General features: G+C 42.1%; 1 protein-coding gene across 1 annotated transcript; it reads left to right on the top strand.

Annotated features, from left to right (window-relative positions):
- Positions 1 to 23: 23 nt before the first annotated feature.
- On the top strand, positions 24 to 6771 carry PTP-ER (Protein tyrosine phosphatase-ERK/Enhancer of Ras1). Its single transcript, XM_001360553.4, has 3 exons — positions 24 to 156; positions 219 to 4662; positions 4716 to 6771. The coding sequence occupies exons 2-3, from the start codon at positions 1723 to 1725 to the stop codon at positions 5934 to 5936; spliced, it is 4161 nt and encodes a 1386-aa protein (XP_001360590.2). The 5' UTR covers positions 24 to 156; positions 219 to 1722; the 3' UTR covers positions 5937 to 6771.
- The last annotated feature ends 10477 nt before the right edge of the window (positions 6772 to 17248 follow it).

Here is a 17248-nt window from a genome sequence, read left to right as displayed (position 1 = left end):
ACGACAGACTGGACGGAGAATGCCAGTTGTCACCTCACCTCAATTTGTATTACTATAATATTCAGATCTGAATACAGGCAACACGGAACTGAAATTTATTTTAAATCACACAAAAATAAAATGCCAGCAAAGAGCGCACAGAATATCAAAACAAAAGTAAGTTTCTTGATTTTTTTTGTTTGTCGTAAAAATTACCTAATCAGAACATCTTCGTACAGGGCAAGATCGCGCCAGGGCCGGCGGGAAACAATGCGATGGGGCGCCAGACAAAGCCAGTGGCTTCCAAATTGAGTTGGTCAGAGTGGCCGTTGCCACCGCCGCCCCTCCCCAAGCACAACGGGGGGAGGCCCATACGCCAAAAGATCACCGAAGGCTCTGATGGACATTCAGTCGGCAGCAAGGATCTCGGCCAGATCCTTCCCGTGCGTCAGAAGCCTCTGGGCGCGTACATGGGTCTGGCCAGTGCGTGTCCTATGCCAGGTGGCGACGGTGCCATCAGCTATGCGGCGGCCGTCGCCAATGTCATTGCGCCCAAACAATTTCAGAATATGAATATTGTCATACCGCCACGTGTTAAGAAGCAGCAAAAATCACACAAGGCCGCCAATAGGAGGTCAACGGTCGATCCAAAGTTCACGATATTCGACGTAGAGGAGCCCAAGCCGCATATTGTCATTTTATATGCAAAGGACAAAACCATTGATGAAGAGGTCCACAAAATGTCAAAGATTTTGAAGAAACATCAGAAATTACCACAGAAGCCCCTTAATCCCCAAGATGAGTTCCAGGAGCCAGAGAATGCCACTCAGAATGAGCTGCAGGAGCCACAGAATGACGCTCCGAATGAGCTCCAAGATGTCCGAACTAAATCTTCGTCGACAGAAACAAACTTAAATGAGAAGAATCTGCAACTCCTAGGCGTTTCCATAGAAAGTACTGAGTCTGAAGATACATTGGAATCCAATCCAGCTCCAAATATAAAGACGAATACTCCAGAGTTCTCCGATAGCGAAAGTTATCTCAGATATCACCTTCGTAAACTGCAACAGATTTTAGCCACTCAGTGCTCGGATTCTTTCTGGATTAAACGGCCGCGGTCCCAAAAGCCATCTAAATGTGAGCGCTATAATTACCAGCTAGACGAAAAAAAATTATAGCGGCCGGAACTAAAGGCAGCCGTGTTTTTGGAAAAGACTAAGGCCAAGCAACGTATGTGGTTGAATGGTGATGTTGTGATATGCTAAACAAAGCCAGAGAAGACTAAAACACATCTTTTAATATGTTCAAAGTTGACACTTTTCAAATTTTCAAATTAACGGCCACGAGTAAAACTGTATTTAGTATTAATTCGGTATATTTTCGATAGATATCGTATTTAAAATGTCATTAAAATTTCATTGCTTATTGATAGTTAAATTTCATGTCGATAGTTTAATTTTCGGGGAATTCTCTTATCGAAGAACTGCCACAACTAGCGAACTGTCATCGCGCATTTTATCGAAGGACGGCCATCTCAATTTTCTCGAGAAAATGTTGTGAAAATGTTGTTGTTGTGAAAAATGATTTTCATATGATGGCGATTTAGATTTAACCGAACAAAGTGCATAATTTGTGCAGGCAAACATGTTTATTGAGTGAGGAGGATCGAATCACTTACCGGGCGAAGCGAACGCGCTTTGTGCGCCTTGCTTTTGCACTTGCGTATGTGTGTGTGTGTGTATAATGGACAAGTTAAAAAACAACAACAAGGAAAATGCATCAATTGAGTACCCTCCGACCCCCTACCCGACCACAATTGATGTCGAGGACGTGGAGAGCAACAAGAGCACACCGTACTACACACCCATGGAATTTCTGCAAACCTCCTTTGAGTTCCCATCGCCCACAACCGAAACAGCAACGCAATCGCCAGGGGGTGTCGTCGGCACAGCCACCGCCACCACACTACCCGCAGAGGCACTCGACCACGATATAGAGGATTCCGCACGCCCCTATACGGCCAAGCAGTTCACCATCGCCCACCCGAATCCACCCCACCATGTCACGCAGTCACCGACATTGAGTCGAAAGTTCAAGCGTTTCTCCCTATACGATCGACGATCCTGCTCACCGCACATTGCCAGCACCACAGAGGAGCAGAGGGGCAGGGGAGGAGGCACCACCGACAAGGAGAACACAATTCCAAAGTCCGGCGACGATCTAGAGAATAATCTGTATCTGTCCAAGAGCGAGCACAACTCACCCACAATTATATTTAGAGATGAATCCTCTTCGACGCCCGGCGGCCTTGAGGCGAGCCGTCTCACCTATTCACCAAAGTTTCTGTCGTCCATTAACAATCTGAATCTGTCCGGCCACGGCTCTCCCTTGAACATCATCAATTCGGCTGGCTACAAGAGCGGGAACTTCTTCCGCTTCCCCGAGATCGATCATCATGTCGTCCAGGAGGCTCCCATCGATGCAGTACATATTGAGGAAGCGGCCCAAGGGTTGCGTTTCAGGGGCAAGGAATCACTGGCCGCCGAGCTGGCGCGTGTAGAGCCGCAAGATCAGCAGAGAGCCGAAGGCCGGAAGAATCGCAAGAACAAGAACAATCTCACCATTCGCATCACAGATGTGCCCATCAAACACTCCGGTGGACAGGTATCGCCGCTGCCCAAACCAAAGACGCCCACCATCAAGAGCACCAAGGAGAAAGCCCGCTCCCTGGACTCGGCGGCCAACGAGACGGAGCTGTCGATTGTGGTGCACAACATAACCGAATCTCATGGCAGCTGCGAGGACATGATGGACAACCAGAACAAACCCTTGGCCGGTGGCATCCACATCCACCATCTGCAGCAGCCCACCTCCTCCGCCAGCATACACTCGACATCGCTCTCTCGTCTCGACAGTCACAATGTCCGTCGCACTGCGCGCCGAAAGTCGCCCGGCATCGATAATCCCAACTGGCTGATGTACCACCGCAAGCAGAATCCATATCATGGCAGCAGTAGCACGGCTCAGAGCTCCCTGGACTCGGAAATGAGCCTTAGTGACTCCCCGCAGCGCAGCGCCGCCGAGCTGAAGTCCGCCTGCAGCGTGGACAGCAGCTCAAAGTTCGGCCTGGGCGCCACTTTGGCGCCGCGCAGTGCCCACAAGCATAACCAGCTGCTGCACTCGTCCAGCACCAATCTGAAGACCTTGCCCGAATGCCTCACCCTGGTAGAGTTCTCATCTGGCGGCGGCGGCGGCTCCTCCTCCAAGGAGTCGCCCTTCAAACAGAAGTCCATGGACCTGCCTATGCCCAATCTACAGGCCAAGACGACGGTGTCCACCTCATCGATGAATCTCCTGCAGCGACGTGGATCTAACCACAGTCTCACTCTCAATCTGCACAGCTCGTGCGGCAACCTGATGAACAGCGGCCTCAGCCTGTCCAACTACAGCCTCGGATCCATACTCAACTCCAAGTCCAGCTGCAACCTGGATGCTGGCGGGGGCACAGGCAGCGGAGCCACTCAACTGGCAGGCACCAGTCAGCAGCAGACACCCCAACATCTTGCCAGCAGCCAGGGCAATCGTCAGGGCTTATTCCGCAGGCGGGGATCCACTCACAGCATCACACTGAAGGGACACACCACCACCTCGTGCGGAGACCTACAGCAACAGCAGCAGGCGATGCTGAATGCCGAGAAGTACAACAGATTGAGCATGCGAACCAATTCGACGGGCTCGGGATCGGGATCGAATGTGCCGACACCCAAACGCGGTCTGCTGGAGCGGCGCGGATCCAATCAGAGTCTCACCCTCAATATGGGCAGCATTCTGGGGGTGGGGTGTGGCGGCGAACTGCCCGTTCCGGATGTGTGTGGCCAGCCCAAGGTCACAGTCTGCAGCTGTGCCGCCTCCAGCCAGGCCCCGCACCAGCGGAAATTCTTCAGCACCGAGAATCTGAACAGCAACAATAAACAGAACAACCAGTTCTTTGGCCAGGTGTGCTTCGGATCTGCTTCTGACCTGCAGCCCAATCCGGTACAGGGAGGTCCGGCCAGTACCGAGCAGAGCATTGCCTGCACCTGCGCCGGTGCTACGGTGCGCAACATCATGACACGGCCCCTCTCGCCGCAGACGACCAGCGAGGAGTTCAAGATCTATTTGGCCAGCATCCAGATGCTGCAGAGTGCCTCCAATCCACTGAACCAGTTCGATCTGATCCGCCTCAATCACGTTTTCGATCACAGCTACAAGACCAGCAAGAACATCATTGAACAGCCGCCGGTTTTGGGCTCGAATGGCCGCGATGCAGAGATGGAGACACCCACGAATCAGATGCCGCCCAGCTCGGAGGATAGCGAGCTGATTGCCTGCTATCAGGCGGTGGTTCAGCGGATTGTGCAGTCGATGCCACAGCTGGAGGAGGCCGAGCAGAAGCGCATCTTCTGCGATCTACACAAGGAGTTCTGGGATCTGCCGCTCAACCATCAGGAGAAGCCCATGGTGTTTGGGTCCCAGACGAAGAATCGCTACAAGACGATTCTGCCCAACGAGCATTCCCGTGTGCTGCTCGAGCCAGAGGCCAGCGAGCTCATCAGCCTGGAGGAGCAGGCGCAAGAGCTGGAGAAAGCCGTCTATGTGTCCGCCAACGAGGATGCGCCCTACATCAATGCCAATTATATCAAGGTGAGTCCCATCTTCCTATAAGTATCCGAATGATTCTAATTTGGTTCTTGCAGGGACCCGACTACGTGTCCAAGTGCTATGTGGCCACCCAAGGTCCGCTGCCCAACACCATCTTCGAGTTCTGGCTGATGATCTACCAGAACACGCAGCGCTACATCCGCCGCTGCGTGGACGGGGGCAGCAGCAGCAGTCCGCATATGGAAAGGTCACAGATATTGCAGCAGTACTTTCAGAAGATCGTCATGCTCACAAACTTTACGGAGGCGAATCGGCAGAAGTGCGCCATTTACTTTCCCATCGACCTCAATGAGATATTCGCTGTGGCCGCCAAGTGCGAGGTGTTCTGTCTGAGTACGGCTGCCCGAGAATACTTTGACCAGCACCTGGTGCCCATGTCTGTGCCGGACACTGCAGTGGCACCGCCGCCGCGAATCAATGAGCTCGAAGATCTGAGCTATCAGCACATTGGCGTCGAGTCGCTGAAGGTGACGCTGGACAGCGAACTGCTGGAGAGTCTGCCAGCCCAGAGCAACTTCTTTCTGGTGAAGAACGTGGGTATTGTGCGACGAAACGGGTACTCGGTGCGAAAGTTTGTGCTACTCTACTGCATCCATGTGCCGCAGACGGCGAGCTATCACCTGCAAAAGATCTGCTGCTATCACTACTGGTATCCGGATTGGCCCGATCACCACTCGCCGCGAGACATCAATACGTTGCTGGACACTTGTCTGCATGTCCTGAATCTGGGCAAATGCGAATCGGAGTTTGACAACTACGACGAGAGTCGAAGCGTGCGCAATGCCCATCTGACGGCCCAGCGTCTGGACATCTATAAGCAGGACATTTTCAATGCCGTGCAGCCCTTGCCCGTTATCCACTGCTCGGCTGGCATCGGGCGGACCGGCTGCTTCACGGCCATATTGAATGCCGTGCGGCAGGTGCGTCAGTCGCTGGCCTACTCTCTCACCGGAATGCTGACCAAAGCTCTGTATGTGGCAGACTTTGACTGCAACTCGGAGGCGAATCACGACGACAGCGACAGCAGCTTCACATGCAACACCATACGGCATATACGGCAGATAATTGACCACCAGGAGCCGCCCACCTTCGACAAGCTACCCAAGATGCCAGACATCTTTGTGGACGTGCTGGGCATTGTGTGCAATCTACGCTTGCAGCGCGGCGGCATGGTCCAGAACTCCGAGCAGTATGAGCTGATACACCGGGCCATTTGTCTCTACCTGAAGCGAACCCTGGCCTTGAGGCGGTTCTAGGATTCAAAATAATTACAATTACAGTACACCCCCCATGTTGACGACTACGATACGGACTAAATATGAATATGAAGATACGCAATACAGAAGAAGAAACAGGAAAAGGAAAAGGAAAAGAAGAAAAAACACCAATTTACTATTTGTAAAACAATATTTTGTGACCCTTATTTTAATGTAATGAAGAACACAACCAATCGAAAAAGAAGTTTAAACAAGAAGACGACAAACCATGGCTAAAAGAGTCTCGAAACACACACACTTACATAGTGCCGGGGCATACTCCGTGTAGTGGAGGTGTCCTGGAATGTTTGCTAAATATTACTATTACCACATATTCTACATATATACAGATATAAATGTTTATTAAGTGTTTGGATGTATGTGTCAGTTAAATGTGTATGCATGTATGTATGTACATAAGTGTAAATGTTTCCAAATCCACTTTTCGTGTAAACTATGCTTAAAAAACTAAACTAAAGTTAATTACCTATTATTATATTACCCTCACCCATACCTTTGTCCTTACCTTATCATAGACCCCCTCCCTCCCCTTGCCCTTCCCCTTCCCCACAACTTTACAGAGCTCGACGACGTGTGCGCGGCGGCCCCGGATCCAACTGTGAGCTGGCTACCCATGTTTGGGGGCGAAGAAAGCTCACACCTTTTTCAAGTTGGCCCCATCCCAGGGGCCTTCTGACTAAACACCAAATTTCTTCAAACCCAAACTGCTAGTTCTACCGTCGGGTTGGGGGCCCCCCGTCCACCCTCCACCCACCATCATCCATCGAATCGCGCGTAGAGTTGGTCAAAGAGATACAAAAAAAAAAAAAAAAAACAATTTGAAAAACGTGGATAGTGTAAAACCAAACCGTAAATGAATCTTGTATTAATGTTTATGCAATGGAACTAGTCAAATAAACCCTAGAAACATTTTAAATGTATCTTTAAATGTGTAAAAAATACAAAACTTGTTTTATTTCCATCTTCGAAATTCTAAGGGAAATCTAGAATTTCATAAGAAACGAATGTGTACTATCGAAAAGACTGCTATTTGTTTCTGGCGGACCTGTGGACTTGGGTTGAGCTGTTTACAGCGGTGATGGAACTGAACATTTTCAGAGCATGTACATGAAGCAATACGTTTGATAAAATACTGAGTACTACGAGTAAAGCTTAAAAGGGCCCCCGCAGCATATGAATGTGACATTTTTGAGAATTGTACAGAATATGCTTTCCACGGTACGCCCAAGATGTTTTCAGTATAATTGAAGACCTAAAAACAATTATATATATTCAAAATATATTCAATATATTATATTCAAAATAAAAAAAATAAAACACATTTAATGGAAAAGGAGTCAAACGAGGAAATACGAGAAAAAATACAAAAAGTGAAGAAATATATAAATATAATAATAAAATTAAATAGGAAGAAAAAAGCAGTAAACAGAGTACATCAAAATTGAAACACTCACCTGTTCCCATTAGTAAATTGTGAAGCGCTGAACATTACTTTCCGTTTCCTTTTATTACGCTGTTGTAGTTTGTTGTTGTAGTTCGTTGTTGTAGTTTGTTGTTGGTAGTCACACACAAACACAAAAACATTAAAAAAAATAAATAATAACTTCGTGTCGCCTCGTATTCCTTGCCAGTCCTTTCAACATTATTTTTACTCACTCGCACTTTCACTCACAGAATGCACTTTTCACTTGACTTCCATTTAGATTGCCATTTGCTTACATTTCAAGCTTCGTTGGAACACTTTTGTGCTTTTGGGTGGGTGGGTGTTGTGTTGTTTCACATGTTATTTCAATTTATACATAATTTACATTTTAAACAATTGTTTAATATTTATTTATAATTAATTTATTTATTTTTATTTTATCATATTTGTATTATTATTTATTTATTTTTATTTATTTTTGTTTCAATTGATTTATTATTCATTTTATTAATAATGTGTTTCATTTCTATTTTGATTTAAATGGGATCACAGAGAACGAGCGCACGCTCACTTCATTTGAGTTCCTGTATCCAGCGGATACAATATCTCCTGTATCCAGGGGATACAGCATCTCCTGTATCCAGCGGATACCATTTGTGGTTGATTGTGGATCGATTGGCAATTTCAATACTCCAAACACTACACATGCATCTACTACTACAAATTCTACAAATAAAATCATTATGAGAAGGCCACATTTGAGAATCGCATAGGGAGGGCTTCTATCGCAAACTCCTGTATCCAGCGGATACAAAATCTCCTGTATCCAGCGGATACCATTTGTGGTTGATTGTGGATCGATTGGCAATTTCAATACTCCAAACACTACACATGCATCTACTACTACAAATTCTAAAAATAAAATCATTATGAGAAGGCCACATTTGAGAATCGCATAGGGAGGGCTTCTATCGCAAACTCCTGTATCCAGCGGATACAATATCTCCAGTATCCAGCGGATACAATTTCTCCTGTATCCAGCGGATACAATATCTCCTGTATCAAGCGGATACCATTTGTGGTTGATTGTGGATCGATTGGCAATTTCAATACTCCAAACACTACACATGCATCTACTACTACAAATTCTACAAATAAAATCATTATGAGAAGGCCACATTTGAGAATCGCATTGGGAGGGCTTCTATCGCAAACTCCTGTATCCAGCGGATACGGCATCTCCTGTATCCAGCGGATACAATATCTCCAGTATCCAGCGGATACAATATCTCCAGTATCCAGCGGATACAATATCTCCAGTATCCAGCGGATACAATATCTCCAGTATCCAGCGGATAACATTTGTGGTTGATTGTGGATCGATTGGCAATTTCAATACTCCAAACACTACACATGCATCTACTACTACAAATTCTACAAATAAAATCATTATGAGAAGGCCACATTTGAGAATCGCATAGGGAGGGCTTCTATCGCAAACTCCTGTATCCAGCGGATACAAAATCTCCTGTATCCAGCGGATACGGCATCTCCTGTATCCAGCGGATACAATATCTCCAGTATCGAGCGGATACAGCATCTCCTGTATCCAGCGGATACCATTTGTGGTTGATTGTGGATCGATTGGCAATTTCAATACTCCAAACACTACACATGCATCTACTACTACAAATTCGACAAATAAAATCATTATGAGAAGACCACATTTGAGAATCGCAAACGGAGGGCTTCTATCGCAAACTCCTGTATCCAGCGGATACAATATCTCCAGTATCCAGCGGATACAATATCTCCAGTATCCAGCGGATACAATATCTCCAGTATCCAGCGGATACAATATCTCCAGTATCCAGCGGATAACATTTGTGGTTGATTGTGGATCGATTGGCAATTTCAATACTCCAAACACTACACATGCATCTACTACTACAAATTCGACAAATAAAATCATTATGAGAAGACCACATTTGAGAATCGCAAACGGAGGGCTTCTATCGCAAACTCGTGTATCCAGCGGATACAAAATCTCCTGTATCCAGCGGATACGGCATCTCCTGTATCCAGCGGATACAATATCTCCAGTATCCAGCGGATACAATATCTCCGGTATCCAGCGGATACAATATCTCCAGTATCCAGCGAATACCATTTGTGGTTGATTGTGGATCGATTGGCAATTTCAATACTCCAAACACTACACATGCATCTACTACTACAAATTCTACAAATAAAATCATTATGAGAAGGCCACATTTGAGAATCGCATAGGGAGGGCTTCTATCGCAAACTCCTGTATCCAGCGGATACGGCATCTCCTGTATCCAGCGGATACGGCATCTCCTGTATCCAGCGGATACAATATCTCCAGTATCCAGCGGATACAGCATCTCCTGTATCCAGCGGATACAATATCTCCAGTATCCAGCGGATACCATTTGTGGTTGATTGTGGATCGATTGGCAATTTCAATACTCCAAACACTACACATGCATCTACTACTACAAATTCTACAAATAAAATCATTATGAGAAGGCCACATTTGAGAATCGCATAGGGAGGGCTTCTATCGCAAACTCGTGTATCCAGCGGATACAAAATCTCCTGTATCCAGCGGATACGGCATCTCCGGTATCCAGCGGATACAATATCTCCAGTATCCAGCGGATACCATTTGTGGTTGATTGTGGATCGATTGGCAATTTCAATACTCCAAACACTACACATGCATCTACTACTACAAATTCTACAAATAAAATCATTATGAGAAGGCCACATTTGAGAATCGCAAACGGAGGGCTTCTATCGCAAACTCGTGTATCCAGCGGATACAAAATCTCCTGTATCCAGCGGATACGGCATCTCCTGTATCCAGCGGATACAATATCACCAGTATCCAGCGGATACAGCATCTCCTGTATCCAGCGGATACCATTTGTGGTTGATTGTGGATCGATTGGCAATTTCAATACTCCAAACACTACACATGCATCTACTACTACAAATTCTACAAATAAAATCATTATGAGAAGGCCACATTTGAGAATCGCATAGGGAGGGCTTCTATCGCAAACTCGTGTATCCAGCGGATACAAAATCTCCTGTATCCAGCGGATACGGCATCTCCGGTATCCAGCGGATACAATATCTCCAGTATCCAGCGGATACCATTTGTGGTTGATTGTGGATCGATTGGCAATTTCAATACTCCAAACACTACACATGCATCTACTACTACAAATTCTACAAATAAAATCATTATGAGAAGGCCACATTTGAGAATCGCAAACGGAGGGCTTCTATCGCAAACTCGTGTATCCAGCGGATACAAAATCTCCTGTATCCAGCGGATACGGCATCTCCTGTATCCAGCGGATACAATATCACCAGTATCCAGCGGATACAGCATCTCCTGTATCCAGCGGATACCATTTGTGGTTGATTGTGGATCGATTGGCAATTTCAATACTCCAAACACTACACATGCATCTACTACTACAAATTCTACAAATAAAATCATTATGAGAAGGCCACATTTGAGAATCGCATAGGGAGGGCTTCTATCGCAAACTCGTGTATCCAGCGGATACAAAATCTCCTGTATCCAGCGGATACGGCATCTCCGGTATCCAGCGGATACAATATCTCCAGTATCCAGCGGATACCATTTGTGGTTGATTGTGGATCGATTGGCAATTTCAATACTCCAAACACTACACATGCATCTACTACTACAAATTCTACAAATAAAATCATTATGAGAAGGCCACATTTGAGAATCGCAAACGGAGGGCTTCTATCGCAAACTCGTGTATCCAGCGGATACAAAATCTCCTGTATCCAGCGGATACGGCATCTCCTGTATCCAGCGGATACAATATCACCAGTATCCAGCGGATACAGCATCTCCTGTATCCAGCGGATACCATTTGTGGTTGATTGTGGATCGATTGGCAATTTCAATACTCCAAACACTACACATGCATCTACTACTACAAATTCTACAAATAAAATCATTATGAGAAGGCCACATTTGAGAATCGCAAACGGAGGGCTTCTATCGCAAACTCGTGTATCCAGCGGATACAAAATCTCCTGTATCCAGCGGATACGGCATCTCCGGTATCCAGCGGATACAATATCACCAGTATCCAGCGGATACAGCATCTCCTGTATCCAGCGGATACCATTTGTGGTTGATTGTGGATCGATTGGCAATTTCAATACTCCAAACACTACACATGCATCTACTACTACAAATTCTACAAATAAAATCATTATGAGAAGGCCACATTTGAGAATCGCATAGGGAGGGCTTCTATCGCAAACTCCTGTATCCAGCGGATACAAAATCTCCTGTATCCAGCGGATACAATATCTCCAGTATCCAGCGGATACAGCATCTCCTGTATCCAGCGGATACAATATCTCCAGTATCCAGCGGATATAGCATCTCCTGTATCCAGCGGATACCATTTGTGGTTGATTGTGGATCGATTGGCAATTTCAATTATGAGAAGGCCACATTTGAGAATCGCAAACGGAGGGCTTCTATCGCAAACTCGTGTATCCAGCGGATACAAAATCTCCTGTATCCAGCGGATACGGCATCTCCTGTATCCAGCGGATACAATATCACCAGTATCCAGCGGATACAGCATCTCCTGTATCCAGCGGATACCATTTGTGGTTGATTGTGGATCGATTGGCAATTTCAATACTCCAAACACTACACATGCATCTACTACTACAAATTCTACAAATAAAATCATTATGAGAAGGCCACATTTGAGAATCGCAAACGGAGGGCTTCTATCGCAAACTCGTGTATCCAGCGGATACAAAATCTCCTGTATCCAGCGGATACGGCATCTCCGGTATCCAGCGGATACAATATCTCCAGTATCCAGCGGATACCATTTGTGGTTGATTGTGGATCGATTGGCAATTTCAATACTCCAAACACTACACATGCATCTACTACTACAAATTCTACAAATAAAATCATTATGAGAAGGCCACATTTGAGAATCGCATAGGGAGGGCTTCTATCGCAAACTCGTGTATCCAGCGGATACAAAATCTCCTGTATCCAGCGGATACGGCATCTCCGGTATCCAGCGGATACAATATCTCCAGTATCCAGCGGATACCATTTGTGGTTGATTGTGGATCGATTGGCAATTTCAATACTCCAAACACTACACATGCATCTACTACTACAAATTCTACAAATAAAATCATTATGAGAAGGCCACATTTGAGAATCGCAAACGGAGGGCTTCTATCGCAAACTCGTGTATCCAGCGGATACAATATCTCCAGTATCCAGCGGATACAGCATCTCCTGTATCCAGCGGATACAATATCTCCAGTATCCAGCGGATATAGCATCTCCTGTATCCAGCGGATACCATTTGTGGTTGATTGTGGATCGATTGGCAATTTCAATTATGAGAAGGCCACATTTGAGAATCGCAAACGGAGGGCTTCTATCGCAAACTCGTGTATCCAGCGGATACAAAATCTCCTGTATCCAGCGGATACGGCATCTCCTGTATCCAGCGGATACAATATCACCAGTATCCAGCGGATACAGCATCTCCTGTATCCAGCGGATACCATTTGTGGTTGATTGTGGATCGATTGGCAATTTCAATACTCCAAACACTACACATGCATCTACTACTACAAATTCTACAAATAAAATCATTATGAGAAGGCCACATTTGAGAATCGCATAGGGAGGGCTTCAATCGCAAACTACTGTATCCAGCGGATACGGCATCTCCTGTATCCAGCGGATACGGCATCTCCTGTATCCAGCGGATACAATAGCTCCAGTATCCAGCGGATACAATATCTCCTGTATCCAGCGGATATAATATCTCCTGTATCCAGCGGATACAATATCTCCACTATCCAGCGGATACAATATCTCCTGTATCCAGGGGATACAGCATCTCCTGTATCCAGCGGATACCATTTGTGGTTGATTGTGGATCGATTGGCAATTTCAATACTCCAAACACTACACATGCAGTGTCTCAATGGAGAATCTTTTGATAAAATCGTTTAAAATCATGCAGTGTCTCATTTGAGAATCTTTTGATAAAATCGTTTAAAAACATGCAGTGTCTCATTTGAGAATCTTTTGATAAAATCGTTTAAAATCATGCAGTGTCTCATTTGAGAATCTTTTGATAAAATCGTTTAAAATCATGCAGTGTCTCATTTGAGAATCTTTTGATAAAATCGTTTAAAACCATGCAGTGTCTCTATGGAGAATCTTTTGATAAAATCGTTTAAAAACATGCTGTGACTCTATGGAGAATCTTTTGATAAAATCGTTTAAAATCATGCAGTGTCTCATTTGAGAATCTTTTGATAAAATCGTTTAAAATCATGCAGTGTCTCATTTGAGAATCTTTTGATAAAATCGTTTAAAAACATGCAGTGTCTCAATGGAGAATCTTTTGATAAAATCGTTTAAAAACATGCTGTGACTCTATGGAGAATCTTTTGATAAAATCGTTTAAAATCATGCAGTGTCTCATTTGAGAATCTTTTGATAAAATCGTTTAAAAACATGCAGTGTCTCAATGGAGAATCTTTTGATAAAATCGTTTAAAATCATGCAGTGTCTCATTTGAGAATCTTTTGATAAAATCGTTTAAAAACATGCAGTGTCTCATTTGAGAATCTTTTGATAAAATCGTTTAAAATCATGCAGTGTCTCATTTGAGAATCTTTTGATAAAATCGTTTAAAATCATGCAGTGTCTCATTTGAGAATCTTTTGATAAAATCGTTTAAAAACATGCAGTGTCTCATTTGAGAATATTTTGATAAAATCGTTTAAAAACATTCAGTGTCTCATCTGAGAATCTTTTGATAAAATCGTTTAAAATCATGCAGTGTCTCATTTGAGAATCTTTTGATAAAATCGTTTAAAAACATGCAGTGTCTCATTTGAGAATCTTTTGATAAAATCGTTTAAAATCATGCAGTGTCTCATTTGAGAATCTTTTGATAAAATCGTTTAAAACCATGCAGTGTCTCTATGGAGAATCTTTCGATAAAATCGTTTAAAAACATGCAGTGTCTCATTTGAGAATCTTTTGATAAAATCTTTTAAAAACATGCAGTGTCTCTATGGAGAATCTTTTGATAAAATCGTTTAAAAACATGCAGTGTCTCATTTGAGAATCTTTTGATAAAATCGTTTAAAAACATGCAGTGTCTCTATGGAGAATCTTTTGATAAAATCGTTTAAAAACATGCAGTGTCTCATTTGAGAATCTTTTGATAAAATCGTTTAAAACCATGCAGTGTCTCTATGGAGAATCTTTTGATAAAATCGTTTAAAAACATGCAGTGTCTCATTTGAGAATCTTTTGATAAAATCGTTTAAAACCATGCAGTGTCTCTATGGAGAATCTTTTGATAAAATCGTTTAAAAACATGCAGTGTCTCATTTGAGAATCTTTTGATAAAATCTTTTAAAACCATGCAGTGTCTCAATGGAGAATCTTTTAATAAAATCGTTTAAAATCATGCAGTGTCTCATTTGAGAATCTTTTGATAAAATCGTTTAAAAACATGCAGTGTCTCATTTGAGAATCTTTTGATAAAATCGTTTAAAAACATGTAGTGTCTCAATGGAGAATCTTTTGATAAAATCGTTTAAAATCATGCAGTGTCTCATTTGAGAATCTTTTGATAAAATCGTTTAAAACCATGCAGTGTCTCTATGGAGAATCTTTTGATAAAATCTTTTAAAAACATGTAGTGTCTCAATGGAGAATCTTTTGATAAAATCGTTTAAAAACATGCAGTGTCTCATTTGAGAATCTTTTGATAAAATCGTTTAAAACCATGCAGTGTCTCTATGGAGAATCTTTTGATAAAATCGTTTAAAAACATGCAGTGTCTCATTTGAGAATCTTTTGATAAAATCGTTTAAAAACATGTAGTGTCTCAATGGAGAATCTTTTGATAAAATCGTTTAAAATCATGCAGTGTCTCATTTGAGAATCTTTTGATAAAATCGTTTAAAAACATGCAGTGTCTCATTTGAGAATCTTTTGATCAAATCTTTTAAAAACATGCAGTGTCTCAATGGAGAATCTTTTAATAAAATCGTTTAAAACCTGCAATGTCTCTATGGAGAATCTTTTAATAAATTCGTTTAAAAGCATGCAGTGTCTCAATGGAGAATACAATACTCCAAACAGTACACATGCATCTACTACTACAAATTCTCCCATTAAAATCATTATGAGAAGGCCACATTTGAGAATCGCATAGGGAGGGCTTCTATCGCAAACTCCTGTATCCAGCGGATACAATATCTCCACTATCCAGCGGATATAATATCTCCTGTATCCAGCGGATACAATATCTCCTGTATCCAGCGGATAGAATATCTCCACTATCCAGCGGATACAATATCTCCTCTATCCAGCGGATACAACATCTCCTGTATCCAGCGGATACCTTTTTTGTTTGATTTTGGATCGATTGGCAATTTCAATATTCAATACTATTATTTCTACCATCAAATTCTTCAATATAAAAAAGTTCAATTTAGATTAAAATCGTTTTAATCGTCTACTTATCGGGCACACTAGAGGGACACGTGCTTGCTGGAATGCTCCTCCGCGGATTTTTATCCCCTTCGGCAGTTTAATGTAATTCGTTTGATAAAATCTTAAAGAAATTAAGTGAATGTGAAGTTCACAAAATTTCATAAGGCATGGTTGGTACTCCTAAAAGAATCCCCTATAATCGAAAACAACATCCGATGCTTCCAATTGAAATGCATTTGCCTGTTACCTGAAACACCTCTTTGTCCTTTCCACCAGAACATATTCACTGATCAAAAACAACAAAGGGGACACATCAAATGAAAATGGAGCGAAGAGATAATACGAGAAAATACAAAAAGTGAAGAAATATATACATATAATAATAAAATGAAATATGAAGAAAAAGCCAGTAAACAGAGTAAATAAAAATTGAAACACTCACCTGTTCCCATTATTATATTGTGAAGCGCTGAACATTACTTGATGTTTCCTTTTATTGCGCTGTTGTAGTTTGTTGTTGTAGTATGTTTTTGTAGTTTGTTGTTGGTAGTTGGTAGTCACACACAAACACATACAAAAAAATACAAAATAAATAGTAAATTCGTGTCACCTCGTATTCCTTGCCAGTCCTTTCAACATTATTTTTACTCGTTCGGACTTTCACTCACAAGATGCACTTTTCACTTGATTTTCTTTTTAGATTCCCTTTATCTTATTTATACATTTTTATTTTATTATTTATTTATTTTTATATTGTTATTTATTTATTTTTTATTTTTATATTTATATTTTTTTTTGTTTATTTATTTAGTTTTAGTTATTTCCCTTGTATTAATAATTTATTTTTCTTCAAATATTTACTTGTTCAAATTTATTTTTATTTCTGTACCTATTTATTTAAATGTGTAGTTTTTTCTTTATATTTATTTATTTTCATTTAATATTATGTTATTATTTATTTTTGTTATTTACATATATATTTACTTTATTTATTTTTGTATTTTGTAGTATTGGATTTTTTTTATTAAGTGTATTTAATTATTTTTTAATTTATTTGTTTATTTTATTCTAATACTTATTATTTTTCTTTTGTTATTTATTGTTTATTTTATTTATTATTTATTTTTTTTTGTTGTGTATTCAATTTTTTTTTAGGGTTTTATTATTTATACACATATAAATATTACATATTTGTATTTAAATTTATATTTAATTGTTTGTATTTTTTTATTAAATGTATTTACTTATTTTTTTATTTAA

The sequence above is a fragment of the Drosophila pseudoobscura genome, chromosome 3 (assembly GCF_009870125.1).
Source record: "Drosophila pseudoobscura strain MV-25-SWS-2005 chromosome 3, UCI_Dpse_MV25, whole genome shotgun sequence".
In the NCBI taxonomy this organism is placed as follows: domain Eukaryota; kingdom Metazoa; phylum Arthropoda; class Insecta; order Diptera; family Drosophilidae; genus Drosophila; species Drosophila pseudoobscura.
This window is presented reverse-complemented; position numbering and strand designations above follow the sequence as displayed.